This window comes from Camelus ferus, chromosome 19, assembly GCF_009834535.1.
Source record: "Camelus ferus isolate YT-003-E chromosome 19, BCGSAC_Cfer_1.0, whole genome shotgun sequence".
Taxonomy (NCBI): domain Eukaryota; kingdom Metazoa; phylum Chordata; class Mammalia; order Artiodactyla; family Camelidae; genus Camelus; species Camelus ferus.
In genome coordinates, this window is record NC_045714.1 from 18,108,142 (window position 1) to 18,126,215 (window position 18,074).

General features: G+C 45.9%; 1 protein-coding gene across 2 annotated transcripts in view; it reads left to right on the top strand.

Annotated features, from left to right (window-relative positions):
* RALGAPA2 (Ral GTPase activating protein catalytic subunit alpha 2) overlaps positions 1-18,074 on the top strand; it is a 265,476-nt gene that overhangs the window by 66,933 nt on the left and 180,469 nt on the right. For both annotated transcript variants that reach the window (XM_032461744.1, XM_032461746.1), the window contains exons 9-13: positions 34-233; positions 7,048-7,278; positions 11,758-11,925; positions 13,264-13,401; positions 16,145-16,293. In XM_032461744.1, coding sequence (XP_032317635.1) covers positions 34-233; positions 7,048-7,278; positions 11,758-11,925; positions 13,264-13,401; positions 16,145-16,293 — 886 coding nt within the window. The remainder of the gene's footprint in view (positions 1-33; positions 234-7,047; positions 7,279-11,757; positions 11,926-13,263; positions 13,402-16,144; positions 16,294-18,074) is intronic.

The window sequence follows — 18,074 nt, forward strand, 5'->3', positions numbered from 1 at the left end:
CTGACCGAATCGGTCGGTCTTGTTTTCCCGCAGACATCCCGCACTCCAGGCCGAAGCCGGTGTACGTCATGACAACTCGAGACAATGAAAACATTTACAGCACGAACGTCCCGTACATGGCAGCTCGAGTTGTTTTTATTAAGTGGATTGTAACTTTCTTTCTGGAAAAAAAGTATCTAACGGGCACACAAAACACTAAAAATGGAGCCGATGTCCTGCCTAAAATCATCCAGGTAAGGCACCCATCGCTTTCTCTTTTCACACTGGTGTCGTGACAGACGTGGACAGGTGCCAAGGTAGCTGTCCGTCAAGGTCACTGGCTCTCACAGATTGTTGGCTACGGGGCCTCGAGTTTATTGGCTCACCCGCCTGCCATGCTGGGCCTCAGAGGGAGCTGTGCGTGCGTCACGAGCACTCACTGTGCTCCGTGGGCATTGTCCAGGCAATCTTGGTGGCGAAGGAGGCATTCTGGAAGATGCTGCTGAGTGCCCTCCTGGCTCCCTCGCATCTTTCCTCCTTCCCTCAAGTCCCAGTGACCTCTGAGCAGAAGACCCAGGGCCTCTTGCCCCAGGAAGGGCCTCAGGAATTGTGAGGTGGTCCCTGGAGAGGACCTGTGAGACCACCAGGTGTCCCTGGGATCTCAGGGGCAGAGAGGGCTGGCAGCTCAGGATTTCGGGTGATTGTTGAGCTGTGAACGGGCCCCTGGAAGAGGAGGCCGCCTCTCCCCGAGGCGTTGGGTGAGGACCTCTTCTCACATGGAGCCACAGGGCCACTCGCTCTTGATGGCCTTGGTCACACACACATGCGGTCTCCCGGTGGGCTGCGTAGCTTCTAGCCTTTGTGTGAGGAGAGCAGGACCACTCGTGGCAGGCAGAGCGGCCACTTCATGGAGGAGTCACGATTTCATTTGCTTTTTAATTGGCCCCAAGAACAGAGCCAGAAAGTGTAGTCCATTTAGTGCAGGTTGGCCAGTGCGCTGGAGGTGCCAGAAGTGTGGCCTCTGCCCGAGCTCACGGTGTGCTCGCCTGGGGGCTGAGTACCCCGATGCGGGAGCACTGAGCAGGCCCAGAGCCCGGGCCCCGCTGGCCGGCACCGACCGAAAGCCAGGAGGAGCTTGTTTCCTAAGACAACCGAGAGAGGCAGGATGCCAGGAGGATAAGAGAAGACTCTCTGCAAGAAAGTGTTTTTTTTAAGAAAAAACTTAAATTTCTGAATTTAAAATTTTAATTGGGTAAACCCGAAATGGTAATAGTCACTGCTGAGAACAAAATTGGTCTTCTGAAGCAATACCGCACAACACTGGTTAAAAAAAATCAGAGCTGGAAGTCAGAAATGAGTAGTAAGAGCTGGGGACAGGTGCAGACCCACCTTGCAGATACTGTGAGGGCAGAAGGAGGAAAAAGTGAGAGGTAATGACTGAGCTGAGAGTAAGGAAAGTATACCTGAGCTGGGAAAAGTCATGCCTTAGACCGGAAAGGCCCTCAAGTCCCAGGAAGAATTCGTGAAACAGACGCCGACCTTAACAGACATTTGACTTTCAGGGATGAAGAAAAAAATGATAGAGACTTCCAAACAGAAACCACAGTTATTCCGAAGGAATGAGACAGATATTAGCACTGAATATCTAATCTAATCTGCAACCCTGGAAGCTAGAACTCGTCTGTCCGTCTGTCTCTTTCTCAGAACCTCACTTCATGTCACGTACAAAGCACATGTCACATTGATTTAGGGCCTAAGTTGATTTAAGGTCTAAATATAAAAACCAAGTGCTCGAGAACTTGGGGAAAGTCTGGGGGAATGTGTAACTGTGGGAAGTAGTAGGTCGCCTTTGTAGGGATAAGGCCCACAAACCACAGAAGAAAGGAGGTTCGACTTTATTTTTAAAAATAGAATAAGATTTATATGTCAAAAGATAACATAAAGCCAGGCCCAAGCAATAGACTGTGAGAAGCATCTGTAACATCATGGCTGTTGGGGGAGTTCGTATCTCTGCTATATAAAGAGCATCTACAGTCAATAAGAAGACAGCCTAATTGGAAAATGGACAAAGAGGTGAAAGGCAGTTCACTGAAGAGGAAATAAAACTGACTCTGAATTCACCAGCACTCAGGGAAACACAGTTAGTTCTGAGCCATGATGAGAGATCTTTATTCACCATCAGGTAGACAAAAAAAAAATCCTCAGGCAGACAAACATTAGTAGGAAATCATGTATTAGAAACCCAGTCACTCTGATAAATTTATTGTTGCATCTTAATGTGGCTGTGCACACAGGCAGTTCCAAATGTCTTCATAGAAAAGATGTAACTTTTTCCTGCCTCATTTCAAAATTTCAGAAAACCATCACCTGCATTTATTGAAAATAAGTCGCTGATTCTTGAAAAATACGTTGGATGACTAGAAGTAGCAGAACAGCAAACTGAGCACTGCGGCAAGGTGCTTATTTTTTCCTGGCTCTTCGCCCTCGTGAGCCCTCTCCCTTCGTTAGCTCGCTCTTCCGGTGTTGTTAAGGGTCTGACCTCTTGAACCAGCTGGGAGGATTTTATTATCCAAATGGAAAAAAAACCAACCCAGAACTCAAACTGTCTTAACATAAAAGACGTATTTTCATCTCATGGGAGCTGAGGGCGTGGCTCCCCGCTCGGGCCCCTCTCCCCTCCGCTGCCCTTTTCTCACGGGGCCCCTTTGTCTTCTGCTTCCCTGCTGGTTGCCGTGATGCCCGCGGCTGGACGCCGCTTTCCCCGTTCAAATTCAGAGACAGTCCAGAAATATAAAGCCTGTCCCCTTTGTCTGAGTGGAACAATATAGGTTACCCGCCCACTCCTGGAACCATGCCTAGGCACGGAGTGGCTCAGATCTGGATGTGTTAACAGCCAGGAGGGCGGAGGCTGATTCCACGAAACAGACGCCCCCCCACTGGGGTAGGCGTGCCTCCGGGCAGGTGTGTGCCCACAAGGAGATGCAGCACGGGTTCTGTGCGGGGAGCGGAGGTGGGGCGGACAGCCGTCCAGGCCACTGCAGCAGCCCCTGCAGACGGGTCGCACTCCTCACAGCAGGTGGTCACGTTAGTTTCCTGTTGCCGCAGTAGCTAACTTCGCAGATTTATTATCCTAAGGGTCTGGGACTCACAACTCCAAACTCAGCCTCAGTGGGCTAACATCAAGGTGTTGGCAGGTTAGTGCTCCGTCCGGAGGCTCTGGAGGAGGGTCTGCGTCATCACCTCATCCGGCTTCCAGAGGCCGCCTGCGTGCCTGGCTCTGGGCCCCTCAGCACATCCCCTGTCCTCCCTCCGCCTCCATCTTCACATCGCCTTCTCGATGTCTGATCCTCCTGCCTCCTCGTGGGCCCTTGTGATGACCATGGGACCACTCGGGCACCCCAGGACACTCTCCCCCTCCACATCCTCAGTCTTACCTGTGAAGTCCCTTTTGCCACGTAAGGCAGCATATTCGAAGGTTCCAAGGATGAGGGCCTGGACACCTTGCAGGGTGGTGGTCGGCATTCAGCCGGCCAGTCGTCCCCTGTGTCCCCTTCTCTGCCTCACAGCTGTTTTCCACCTCCTCTCACACGTGTCTGCCGTGTTCCACACCTCACACTGTACGTGAGGAAAAGCAGCTCAAACAACTGAATACTAAATTTTGGAAATGGAGTTGCAGGAATAAAGGCACATATAATTATATTTTTCTCCTGAAAGTTTTTGTTTGGAATTTGAAATTTAATGTAATTTTACCGGTGTCGAGTGAACATCACTGTCAGCGTCAGGTGATGCAGAATCTCTTTGCAAAGAATGTAGTGCTCTTATAAAGGCCCTTTCAAGCAGTATTTTAAATGCTACTTCCAAGCAGAGTTCATACTTTTGCCACTGTTACTGTGTTCAGGTTATTTATGAGATTTTTTGTGTATGTCTTTTTCCAAAGTGAACTTACTTCCTTTTGATCTAGAACGAATCCATTTGACAGTATTTTTCACCAGGAAAGAAAGGAATTAATGCATCTTCCAGACTGAGCTCACCAGCCCCTCGGAGAATCTGGTTTGACAGATGTTCCTTTTGGTGGCATCACTCACGGGAGGGTGAAAATACTGTAGCCTGTGCGTCCTGTACCACGTTGGCAACACTGATGGCAAATCCCCCTTTCAGATCTGAAGGTTCTCGATGCATCATTTCAGCTGAAAATGTCCTCAGTGAGCTATTATTTACTTCTTGGTAATTCATTTTTGTGTGAGATAGAAGTACTTTAGCATGCACGGGAGAAAGCAGAGTGGTGGTGGTAAAATCTCAGCAGCAACTTTTTGTTTTATTATTGGTTTTGTATGCACATCAATTAAACATTATCACCCAAAGAAGTCCATGAGAGAATGAAAAATGGTTTGAGATGCCAAGAACAGTTAATCACACTTATTGATATGATACCTCTTTAGTTATGTTGTTCAAGTACCACTTTTAATTCTGAACCAGATCCGTCAATAATGATTCACAGGCTGTGGGTTTCCTGAAGTTGCTGAACAGTTATAAGAAAACGACTCATGCAAAGTGACACCCCTGCGGGGGTTTGCGTGTGACACACCACCTGTCTGCTGCCTGCCGCCCCAGGGCTCTGCATGCTCCTTGAGCTCTAGGCTGTCCCCAACCACGTAGGCAAACTGCAAAGGAGAATTGAGTGATGCTGGGCACCACCAGCAGAGTGACAGCTGCATCCTCTTGTTTCACGCGTGCTTGCTGGATGTCCTCATCCGGCCTGACCCTGCGTGTGCGCAGGTCTCAGTGTGAGCCGCGGGCTGAGAGGAAACCGGGGTCGCCAGGGGAAGGGCTAAGTGACAGCCTACGCTGTGTATTTCCTGAGCCCTGGCAGCGCCCGCCTGGTTCAAGCAGGTATGTCTGTTTCACTGACTAAACGTCCGTCAGATGCCAAAAAGGAAAAATCACCTTTGCCTTTTCCCCCCAAAATCAACTAATACTAAGTAATAATTGAGAATTCCAGCTTGACTGTGGCAGATGGAAGGGGGCCTCTCTCTCTGTAGTTAACATGTATTCGTGTTCTGACTGTTGATCTTTATAAAAGAGGCAAGAAATGAGTAGACTTGAATTACCAGTTTGTTTTCACTCTCATCACTTACTATAATTATAAATGTCTGTTAAAACACACAAATGTTTTGGAAAGCAGCCTTTTGCTGATGTGGACTGGAGGAGGCTAAGCAAAGCGCCGTTTTATCAGGAGAAACAGTTTTCAGTTGATGGCATGGTGGGAAATTCATCTGTGTTGTCATTATGTTCTATTTGGATAACAGCTCATTTTTAGAAATAACTTTGTGCCGTTAAACATAATTCTTCATGTACGTTATTTTAGTAATCTAACCGCTGTGTTATCTTAGTTACTTTCTAATGACCTCAGAGCATAGTGGCTTAAAACAACAACCCTTTAATCTTACTATGTGTTTCACTTTTTGGGTCAGGAATTTGGGTGAGATTTGGTTGTATAGTTCTTATGCTCCATTCACTGAGGTCAAGGGGTGGTGGTCTTCCGCTGGTGGCTGGTTGACCTGGAGGGTCCAGGATGACTTCATTCACGTGCCTGGTACTCGGCTGGGCCCAGCCGGACCTCCCTTTCCACGTAGTCCCTCCAGCAAGGCCGTTGGACGTCTTCCCTGGCTGTTCAGGGCTCCAGGCACCAATGTCCCCAGAGATGCAAAGTGGCAGCGGTCAGCCTCCTGGGCCTGCACCTCGAACTGGCACAGGCGCCTTCCACCCCTCCTTTCTCCTGGTTATCACAGTCCCCTCAGCCACGGGGGGAGAGGGAGAGGATCCAGACCTCACCCAGACCTCACGGAAGGAGGGCCAAAGAAGCTGTGGCCATGTTTAATCTGCCACCTAAGTTCGTATGTCCTTTGTTTTTGGCCTGTGGGGAAAATGAGAGTTACTGATCAAAAAGTCACAGGTTACAGAGCCGTCAAGGACATTGGACTAAATCTCACCTCCCTGCTTTACAGGTTAAAAATATGTATGTATCAGTAAAAAGGAGTAAACTTTATTTTTCTATGGAGGATACTTGATCCATCAAAAAGATGAAATAATTTCCCGAGGGAAACTCATTGCACAGGGTGACAGTGCCTTGATACGCCACTCAGGCCTCACTGCCCAGGCATGAAGAGAAAATTACTCTAAGTGTAATTTTCTATTAATTTTCTCTAGAAATTATTACTTGGATATCTGCTTTGCTTTCAAGCTGTCCTTGGTAGTTACTCAAATTATTATTTTGTGCTACTCATATCTTGTCACTTCTTGTAAAAAGTATTCCCAGTGGGTAGAATTTTAGCAGTATTTGGGCTGTATATTTTTGACACTTAAAAGTAATTTACAAGGATGAAGCGAAATTATATGTGTGTTATGTTTGGAGGAAATCTTTAGTTCTAGGGGGAATGAGCAAAAATCAGTTTAAACCTTGTGAGTCATTACACGGATTATTTCATTGTCCTCCTGAAATCTCTAAATAAAAGTTTTGTAAATATTTTAAAGTTCGATCTGAGATTCTGAATTTGAAATTCAGATCAAGGTTTTTTTTCCTCAGAAAAATACTCTTTAAAGGTATCGACACTCCTCCAATCAAAGTGTCACTTACTTGTATGAATCAGATGATGCTTCCAACACCGCAGCTGCAAAAAGTCCACAGAGAATTTTCAGATCTCTGTGAACACAGAGGAAGGACTGAAGGGCGGAGCCCAAAGGGGATGATGAGATAGGTTTATTTGCACAGTAATTTATTCTGTGATTCTACAGCTATCAACCAAACTGTTTAGGTTTGGATAAATTTCACAGCTTCTGTCCCTGCAATGGCGTGGCAGCTTTTCCGCTAGGATAACAGAGTTGGGAAGGGGTTAGTTGGTGAATCAGAGAATCAGTCAGTCCGGCCCCGAGCCCCTGTGCTTGGAGCGGTTTTCAGTTGTCACGTGGATGGTGGCCGGAGCCCTTTCACGTAAGGCGGGTCTCCAGCTTGGCCAGGTGGCCTGGGGTGTCGGAGAGGATCACTCAGAGGTGGCGGTGACTTTCTTCCAGACCGTCGGGGGTGGAGCTGGGGCGCAGGAGAGGACACCGGAGCTGGACGGCGGCGGGGCGGCCGAGCAGGACAGAGGCCCTTCCAACAGCAGCACCCTGTCCGACCGCAGGCGCAGCAGCGGCAGCCTCTGCAGCGTCGACGAGGAGCACCGGCCGGTGTACGAGATGGTGCAGCGCATCCTCCTGTCCACGCGCGGCTACGTCAACTTCGTGAACGAGGTGTTTCGCCAGGTGAGCGCATGCGCGCGCGTGTGACCGTGAAATCCGAGAGGCTTTTGTTCCTCTCCTTTCGCTCAGAATACTGCAAGAGATACAATGGACAAGCTGGCCTAATTGCAGGACTCAGTAGTGACCCCTCTAATCCCACTTTTAATCATCGTGCGCATTCTCAGCGCAGAGTTCAGATGTGCGTGCGCGCAGCAGAGCGCAGTGCACGAGGCCCGTCGGGGTCCCCTCGGGAGCCGTGGGAACAAGTGCGGGTGAGGCGGCTCGCGGCGGGTCTGACGGAGCGGTCACCCCGGGCGGGATGGGCCAGCGCGCTGAAGGCAGTGGATGCAGACAGTAACTGGGATGGGGGTGAGGTTTGGTGAGATTCCCGGCAGCCTCGGTGCTGCTCCCTCCGGCCCGGGATGCGCGGTGGAGGAGATCTTCCGCAGGGCGGTGCTGGTCCCTGGCTCCATCCCCCAGAAACCCGTCTCCTAGCTGGTGTTTTTTTACAGACTGCCTCGCGTGACCAGTTTGTTGGTCATGAAATAAACTTAGTTGGTCAAAACCAGCATTTTTTAAAATTAGTGAAATAAAGTAAAATAGAGTAGACCAAAAAATTTAACAGTGCAGTACATGTTGTAAGAATTAATATTTCTTTGTGAAACTTACAATTTTTTTTTATGTCTGCTATGTATACAAATGCATATATCCTTCTGGAAAATGACTTACTTAGGTTGTGATCTGAAAGGAAGTGTTGCTTTAAATTAGATTGTTTTGTTTTTTGGTTGGTTCTGTTTTAAAGAACAATTTTTTTTTAAGCAATCGTTTTATTTATTTATTTACTTACTTACTTACTTACGTGCTTAATTATTTGGAGAGGGAGGTAATTAGGTTTGTTTGTTTATTTTTGGAGGAGGTACTGGGGGCTGAACCCAGGACCTTGTGCGTGCTAAGCATGCCCTCTACCACTTGAGCTATACCCTCCCGGCAAGAACAACTTTATTTCTCTCTTGAAAGAAGAGATGAATGTTCATTAGATAAGGCAGTCTCTCTCTCTCTCTCTATATATATATATAATTATAGAGGAGAAGCAAGAACCAGTTCACCCAAAACAATACCATGCCATGTAAGTAACAGCTGTAAGTGTTAGAAGAGCATCATTCTAGGTGTTTCTCTAAGTGTATATATGACTGCCGGCCTGAGAGCATGAGAAACAAGCCGAGAGGATGCAAGTAAGACAGGATGTAAACAGACAGGAAGCAGCCTGGTGGACAGATAGAAAGAAGGACTTACAGATGAGCTAAGAGATACCAACAAACTGGCAGGCAGGCATAGAAGAACAGACAGGTAGGGGCAGGCCAGCCAGCAGAGGTGGAACTATGTGGACAGGTGTAGCTGGACAGGTGGGTAGGCACAGAAAGACAGGCAGACAGAGATGGGAACTTGGCAGTGGGGGGATGGAGAGGCAGGCAGGTAGCCACGGACAGAGACAGGTGGGACCAGACAGAGGCTGATGGAGTTAAGGTGGGGGCCACAACAGGTGTGTGGAAGCGGTGGGGGTGGGATGGGGGACCACAGAACAGCTTTATGACAATAGAATTTTTAATTATTAATCAATCTTTAATGTAGTTTTACTGAACAGTTCTCAATTTTATTTTTACCTGAATTTAACCGAAGAAAAGAAAGCAAAACTGAAGGAGTTGTTGAAATTCCAGTAAATATTCCTTTACCACAAGAGATATTAATTGCTAAAAGATTTGGCCATGGTAAAAAGATTATAATAACGTTAAGGTGTTGGAATCACTTTTTAACTGCATGTTGTAATTTTAGATAACATTTGATTTCTTGTGATGATATGTAAAGAAATAAGCAGCCTTGTATTTTTTTCAGCCTCTTCTCCCTGTCTGCTGATTTCATTGTTATAAATTTAAATTTAAATTATAAATTTACCCTCATTTTCAGTCGGTTTGGAATCCTAATGTGCAGAGGTATTTAGTCTTGGTTCTGCATTTAGACAGGTTCATCCCTCCCAGTGTCCACAGCCCTGAAATACTTGCTTTGGTTGACTTCCTGTTTGGTCTTATTTTATCACTGAGTGGTGTTTTCAAGAAGATGTCTTGGAAACTTTATTCTCTGAATCCTTTTGTGATAGGAAAGGTTTTCCATTTGCCTTTGCGCATGGCCAGTAGTTTAGCTGGGTATAATAATTCCAGATTACTCTTTCTTCCACTTAGGAATTGATAAATCCAAATTTGTCTAGACAGACAATCAGAAGTTGCAGGGAAGCCTCACGAGGACTTCAGTTATACAATTGAGACTTTAGAATGAATATGTTTGACATGTTTAAAGAAATAAAAGACAAGCTTGAGGGGGGAGGGTATAGCTAAAGTGGTAGAGCTTGTGCTTAGCATTCATGAGATCTTGGGTTCAATCCCTAGTAGCCACTCTAAAAATAAATAAATAAAATAAATTACCCTCCCCACCCACAAAAAAGACACGCTTGAAAATGTTTGCAGGAAATAAGAAGCTATAGCAGATGACTAAGCAGCTTTGAATAGGAAGAAAATAGAACTTCTAGAGATGAAAAAATGTAATAATTGAAATACTAAAGGAAATCCTCAGTGGGTAAGTTTAATAGCAGATTAAATACAGCTGAAAAGAGAATACATTGGATGACAGGTCAGAAGAAATTATCCTGAATCCAGCTCTGAGAGACAGAGGTGAAGGGCGTGAGAGGCTGAGGTGGGGAGGTCAGCTAGCACGTCTGATGCATATGTTCAGCATTGAAGTACAGCCAGTTACAATGTGTCAATTTCTGGTTACAGCACAATGTCCCAGTCATGCATATACATACATATATTCATTTTCATATTCTTTTTCATGAAAGGTTATTAAAAGATGCTGAATATAGTTCCCTGGCTGTACAGAAGAAATTTTTTAAATCTATTTTTATGTATAGTGGCTAATATTTGCAAATCTCAAACTGCAAAATTTATCCCTCCTTATCCCTTTTCCCCTGTAAACAAAAGATTGTGTACTGTGTCTGTGAGTCTGTTTCTGTTTTGTAAATGAGTTCATTTAGTGTCCTCTTTTTTCCTCTGTTTTTATTATAAATTTCTCTCAATTACTGAAAGTGTCCTGCTATGACTGGGGCTTTGTCTATATTTCTCCCCAAAGTCTATCAGTGTTTGCTATAAACTGATTAGGAATGAAAATGCATACTGAGAGAGTAAAAGTTGAAGTTGATACTAGATTTTAAGTGAGGGATGAATATTGTTAACCCTTAAAATGTTACAAAAGAGTGTAAAAATACTAATCTAGAGGAGAAAAGGCTGCCTAATGTCACCAGCCTGAAAGCAGAGAATGAGACAGGTGTCTTTAACACAGTTACAGCGGTCGTTACTTTAAACGTAAATGCAGTAATGCTCCAATCAAAAGACAGAAATTATAAGCTTGAATTTTAAATTTATAAACTCTTAAAAAGGCTGTATATCATGTATAAGGGGACATCCCAAACATATGAATATGGGGAAGTTGAAAGCAAAAAAATAGAAAAAGATGTACCATGCAAACACTAACCAAAAGAAAACTGGAGAGCTGTATTCAAAACAGGCAGGAGTAACTTTGAACAAAAAAAAAAAAAAAAAAAGAGAGAGAGAGACATTACTAGAGAAAATTCTTAATGGTGAAAGATTCAATTCAAAGGAACATGTAATTCTAAGTCTGTAGTGAAATCTGAACCTGTAATTCAACTAGGAATTTCGCCTCAAACATATGGAGCAAATACTGATACTGAGTTTGGTTACACGGTTGTCTACATTTGGAATCTGATCACAATAAATCCATATTCTTATGTGCAGATGTGTCAGGGGATTTCTTGGATGTTAAAAAGTTCACATAAATTTGTACAATGCTACAACTGAGTCTCAAGAAAGGAAGGGGGAGGGGAGGAAGAGAAGAAGGAAAAGGGAAGGAAAGGCTAAAAAGACGAAAAGGAAAAGAAAAGCCCTTTCTGGTGACATTTGCCGGCTTCTGTGGTGTGACTGCTCCCACGGCGTCCAGTTAGGGTACCAGCACCGCGTCCCTGAACGAGAACCTGGGAAGAGACGTTTGAACCGGCGGTGCTGTTGTGTCTGTTACCACATCATCTATTTCTGATGCTTTGAGGAAAGTTCTCGGTTGTGCAGTTATTATTGTTCATATACCAATTAATATAGCTGTGTAGGTATGCACTTTGGTTATTTTGTGGCAAAAGTATTCAGAATGTGGAAGTCTTTTTAAATTGCATTTTGTTTTCTGGCCCAATTACACGGATGTCTTTTGTCCTCAGTTAAGTCTGGTGCATACACAAAAAAATCACGCGGCCCTGGAGAGTATGTTCACAAGCTGCATGTTTCAGTGGGAAGTCTGAAATTGGTGCCGGCCATTGGCAGTGTCTGTCTGGCCATGGTGACCTGAGCTTGCGTTGAAGGGAGCTGAAAGTAGTTCCTCTTATCATTTTAGGCATTTCTGCTGCCTTCCTGTGACATAGCTGTCACCAGAAAAGTGGTTCACGTGTACAGAAAGTGGATCCTCCAAGACAAACCCGTGTTCATGGAGGAACCAGACATAAAGGAAGCTGCCCAAGAAGATGCTGAGAAGTTGGGATTTTCAGAGACGGATACCAAGGAGGTACTGTTTCATCACTTGCTGTTGAGTTGGGAGCATCTGTGTTTTAGCGAAGCACACCTGCTCGGTCGAGGGTCACAGTCAGGGCATGGGCAGACCCTCTTTTTGTTGTCTTGTATGATGCTCTTGGGTTGCTGAGTTGCATGAGCACCTGCCTTGGGGAGGCTGCTTCCGGGCCCCGTTCAAGGTCCTCGGGCACCTCCTAACCTCAGGCGGCCACACATGCATGGCGGCTTCTTTATTCCCCATTGCCTGAGAACCTTTTAGTAAGCCAGCATGCTTCATGTCTCCGCAGGAGACTAAAAATGTCACGGCCTTATCAGTGCTGTGTTTTAGTAAGCAGTACTTGATACACTAAACTCAGAGTGTTTTGGCAGACTTTTCCTGAACAGCGGTCAGTTCCAAATGTTGCACACTTGAAAGGCCTAAGTGAGTGTTTATCCCTGCTGTGAGCCGGGCTGCAGGGCTGGGCGCTGTCCTTGGAGAGGGGTGCTGCCAGGATGCACCTTTCGTTCCACGTTAGATGAAGCTGCAGGTTGGATGAATCTAGAATGACAGGAGGTCCTTTGCTTTTTTTTTTCCGATTGAAGTACGGTCAGTTATAATATGTCAGTTTCTGGTGTATAGCGTCATGTTTCAGTCATACATATACATAAATTGTTTTTATATTCTTTTTCATTATAGGTTACTACAAGATATTAAATATAGTTCCCTGTGCTGTACAGAAGAAATTTGTCTTTTATCTGTTTTTTATCTAGTGGTTAACCTTTGCAAATCTCAGACTCCCAAATTTGTCCCTTCCCACCCCCTTTCCCTGGTAACCATAAGATTATTACTATGTCTGCGAGTCTGTTTCTGTTTTGTAGATGAGTTCATTAGTGTCCCGAGGGTCATCTTCTTGACACACAAAAGAAACTTAGGTCATATTTATATTTCTGGCAAGCTCTTTGGAAATCTAGGCTGAGAACTATTTCTACAAGTGGGTGTTCGTCATAGCAATTAACAACAAACATTAAAAAATACTCGTAACCAAAAGTGTATCACTCGGAAACATCTATGTTAATGCTGTAATTCTTCAATGTTGGTGAAATCATTTTAATAACTAATCACGAGTTCAAAATAAACAGTCACTCTCATTCAGTCATTGGACAGACATCACCTATTTATTTCTTCAGCATGTGCTAAGCGCTAAGAGCTGTTTTAGGTGATGGAGGGAGAATGGTGAACAAAACGGAAACGAGACTTGCTTCTAGAACCTGTGTTTGCACGCATTCTGATGAGCAGGAGTTAAATGTGCAACGCCTCCTTCCCGCTCTGCTAACTGACTGTTGTTTCCCAAAGGCCTCGTCGGAAAGTTCCGGTCACAAGCGGTCTTCCAGCTGGGGTCGCTCCTACTCGTTCACCAGTGCGGTGAGCAGAGGCTGCGTGACAGAGGAGGAGAACAGGAGCGTGAAGGCGGGGGCCCAGGCCGCGCTGCAGGTACGCGGGGGCCGCGCGGCCGGACCGCACACGCAGTCAGTCCGAGCCCTGCTCATCGTGGGGACAGCACTGAAGCATGTGACGCTCTCCGGCAGCTCTCGTCCTGAGTCTTCTTCCTGGTTGCCCGCCCTCAGTGTGTGGAGGTTTTTTTCTAGTCAAAGGAGACATGTGAACCGGTTGCAGCTTTTCGAGAGGGGTTGTTAAAGCGTGAATATGAAATGACTGAGATTTAAACCTTCAAAGTGTCTTCTGAACCCACATGGGTAGGGAGTTGCCTGGATTCTAATTTGCAAGACAAGCTTGGTGGTTATATAATCTCCTAAGTAATATTCCTCTTAACAATCGCCTGTGTCTATGACGAGTGACGATCAATGCAGTGATTTTTAGAAGTTTACCTGAATGAGTATCTGAATTAGAACTGATAGCTTTTGGGAATGTTGGAGGGAGCAACTTTGGTTCATCACTCGGTCTCCCCCGGCCAGGGGATTTTGTCTCAGAGATGCAGATGGGTCCCTCTTGGGTCCCGTCCAGCTTGACGGCTGTGAGAAGTGTAAGTGAAAACTTCTCTGTCCCCTGCTCCCCGGCCCCCACCCTCCATCCCGTGTCCCGGTTGAGCTGTGCCAGTGCAGCTTCCCACACCCAGGCCAGGCGTGGGGTCCCGGGACTCGTGGGCGTGCTCGTTACCCAGTGTTCAGTGATGCCGTGTTCCTGTCGTCTGTCTCTTGAGAGGTTTCCTTATCGCAGGATCCTTTTTGTTTTCAAGTTAATTACCAGTTTCAAATACTGTAAAAAACGAATTTTCTCATTTTTCGTTGAGAAACAGGAAATAATTTGAAATTAGCTGTAAAAAAATCAAGATGGTTTTACTTGATTAGCTTCAGAGAACTGGCAAAGCTAAGTGTCATCTGGGCTGTCCCAGAGCGGTCCCTGCCCTGCCCTCTTGCTCCCAGATCCTGGCCGCGTGCCGTGATGAGCCGTCCCCTCCTCCCCCTGCAGTCGGTGGGGGTTGCAGGTGCCTGTTACTTCCCTGGGTCCAGATGAGTTACTTGTTTTCTTGGAAAGGAGAAGTTACATCCACTTGGATGAGCCAAGAAAATTTTTTTCTACTTGATTATAGCTCTACCGTTGTGAAGAGTGTCTAGCATGGATTTAAATAGCTGTTTTTGTTCCCGTCGTATCTAGTTCCTTGGTCCTTTACTTGGTTAATTGGGAAAAGGTGGCCCAGTGGGGGTTCGATGAGACAGTGCTGTTCTGCAGTTGCTTTTGACAAGCACAGTTTGGACGTATTAATTTTGTTGGTTTGTTTTTATTGTAACCAATACTAACATGGTAATAAAGACCATGGAGCCGGCATTTGGATGTTTTTCTTAAAAGTAAAGTGAAAGAAGTAGCACATGTGAAGACGCCTCACTTTTACTTGGGAGTGTGCAGAGGTTTAAAATCCAATCAAGAAGCCAAGCGCGTTGAAGTCAAAGGATCTGTGCTGCAGTCTCGTCGATGGCATACTGCTTAGGAAACAGTCCCTAAAACTGCTGTAGTTTGAGAGTCAGAATGTTCTTTTCTTTTTTTCTTACTTGAAAGCTAGCGAATTCCTCACAACTGCTGCCGTCAACTATCACAGTGCTTGTTCTGTGATTCTTCCTAGGAGGCTGGGACATAATACCTTTTTAATCTTACACAAAATAACCTTCGAGGCTGTCAACATTTTAGTTCTCCCACTTGACTTCTGAGTATGTTCCCTTCAATTCCTCTGGTCAGTTTGTGCCTCTGTTTGGAGACGTTGCATTAGGAGATTTCATGCACCTGTCAGCCCACCTGTCAGCCAGAGAAGCTCTGTCTGTTCCCAGATCCTGGGTGTTTGTCCTGCTGAGCAGGAGGGAGAGCTACGAGGGACTGTAGCTCTGGAGGATGGAGAAGATACATCCTCGTTACCACTGACAAACCAGGATTCCCTAAAGCGAGGGTCAGAGTGTCACCTGCGTAAATGATAGCGCGGTGTTACGGCGCAGTGGTGCCCAAGCAGTGACTTCCCGCAGGACAGCCTGGACCCCGCGTCTCACAGTTTTCTCCTGAAATACCGCTGAAGGTGGAGAGAGGACTTGTCTCCTAAAGATCTGAGGCAGAGCGGAGAGCAGTTGGCTATCTAAATTTTTTTGAAATCTCAGTTTTTAATCCTAAGAACTCTCTTAGGTTTTGTATTCTGCCGCATAACGCATTTCTCACACTGGAAACACACGCTCCTGGAAGATGTGTGTACAGTGTGGGTCACGTGCCTTCGCCTGTTCCCTGGCTCACCGCTGCCCCTTGGGTGGTGCTGGCCGCCTCCAGGCAGCAAAGCTGGACATAAGGGGAGAATCGGTTGGTTCTTTCTGGCCGCTGTCTGACCATAGCTCCTCCCCACCCACAGACAGCGATCCTCTCTTACCTTTTTAAAAAAATTTTTGAGGGGATGTCAAGAAGAAGACTTCAGAAGCCTTTGTGATTCATGAATTTCCAAAGCTGCAATATTTATTTGTAAGAGCTATGTTTTTTCTAGAAGAGATCTTCCAGGCGTCAGTATTTAAGAGATTCTAAGGGTTGAACTAGAAAAAGTCTGAGTATGTGTTGGTACCACTTGCCTTATGGAAATAACTCAAAGGTAATCTGTTGTCATGTGAAATTGACATCATTCTCTTTAAGCAGAATTTGTTGCGGTTTATCTGTCTGTTGCATACTTTCTAATGTAAAATTTGTTGATTTTCAGGTCTTTTTGACAAACGCCGCAAACGTCTTTTTGCTGGAACCCTGTGTTGAAGTTCCCGTGCTCTTGAAAGAACACGTTGATGCCTGTAAGGCTGTTTTGAATATTTTCAGGCGCATGATAATGGAACTTACAATGAATAAAAAGACGTGGTGAGTCTATTTTGAATTAATTACTGTTGTGAAACAGATGTTTTTGTTTTTGAACGTAACAGTTAAAAGGTTAAAGCCTCCACTTATTAAACAGCTTTACAGAGTTAACAGTAAGATGATGATCAGTCTTTTGTAACATTTCCTGGGAATTACCAGGGTAAGTATCCAGCACTTTGATAGTTCATTTATTTTCATTATGGGTTTTTAAAACCGTTCTCCAATTAAGAGTAAGTAGTCATTTTACTTAAGTAGATTTTTTTCCATTTTAAACCGTCATCAAACAGTTCTGTGGAAAAGCAGTAACTGGTGTTTTATAGTATCATTTTTCATGAGCCCAGGAGGGCTGGCTAATTGGTCCAGAACACTTGTAACTGACTGTGTTGCTCTGAATTTTCAGTTTTAAATTCGTTTTAGAAAAGCCAGTATTTTACGCGTTAAACTGTCAGAGTACAGTCAGAACCACAGTGGCGGCATGCAGGTCGGACACGCGTCTGTGAGCTGCTTTCCCTTCTGCTGCCCGTCTTTGTGTGGAGTTTTTGTGTTTATAACACCCCAGAAGCAAGCGCGGCACGGGACTTTCCGCACTGAGTGTCCTCAGGTCCCTCCAGCCCCCAAGATGTTTTCAGGGGTTCTCCGCTCGGAACAGAGCCTGGAGCCCCTCCTACCCACTCCCCTTCCTTCTATGCGGGGAAGGCAGCCTCTGGCTTCTGCCTTCCAAGGGCTTCTCCAGTCGGTCCCTCGCATGTCCTCTCGCCCGGGCTGCGCCCTCACTGCCAACCTGGCTGCGGTCAGCATCCTCCGTGGTGATCTCCGGTCTTGGCTCGCTGCAGACTCGTGCAGGCGGGACCTTCCGCAGAAATGCACGGGGTCCCCATCACTGAGCCTGTGCTCTGGGTGCTCCAGTCGCACCCAGGGTGCTGTGGGAAGAGTCTGTCTGCAGTCGGTGGAACTTTAACTGCGGATGAGGCAGAACTGAGCTGGCAGGACCTCCAGTCCATCACGTCCAGCTCTCCTTTCTCAGCTGAGGGAAGGGTGGACTGGAGGAAGCCGGCAGGCAGGAAGTTCACAAATACAGAAACCACAAGTATCAAAATGACCCTTCTAAGATGTGCATTCCAGTGTCACCTTTCCCAGATTTTCCACCTAGCACCGTGTGCCAAGAGTGGTAGTGAGAGCGTTAACAGTGACGAACAAGTGAGTGCAATGCCGTGTCCCTAACGTGGAAGTGATGGGAAAGGCCAGTGCCCTCACCTGAGGCCTCAGCTCCTCCTACCTGTTGTATCCTGTGCTTTTGATGGTCTTTTTCCTTTGAAAACTCTCTGAATTCTGCATACCAGTCTGTCAGTAGTATTTTGATATTTTTGGATCACCTTTTTTTTTTTGGTGAAAATTCTAGAAAATAAAATTAATTCTTCTCCATTCTTTAATAATTCAGAGATTTCCAACTAGAAATACAGAAAAATCAAATTATAGAAATAGATGAAAATACTCACCAAAAAGAAAAAAATAGTCAGTAGTGTATAGACGGGGATGTGATAATTCCCGAACAGATTTTCTTAGGTATTGAAGTACCAGACAGCCCCTGAACGCCCTCCCTCCCTCCATCCAGTAAATGACTAGCCAGCTTCCACATGAGGACACAGGCTGAGCCAGACAAGGTTCCCGTCCTCGAAGCCCTGAGAGACGCAGCGAGCACAGAAGCACCTCCAGGTGAGCGAGGCGTGCGAGGAGATGGGGGCAAAGTGAAGGACAGAGAGGCCGGAGGACCCCGCCCTCGCCCC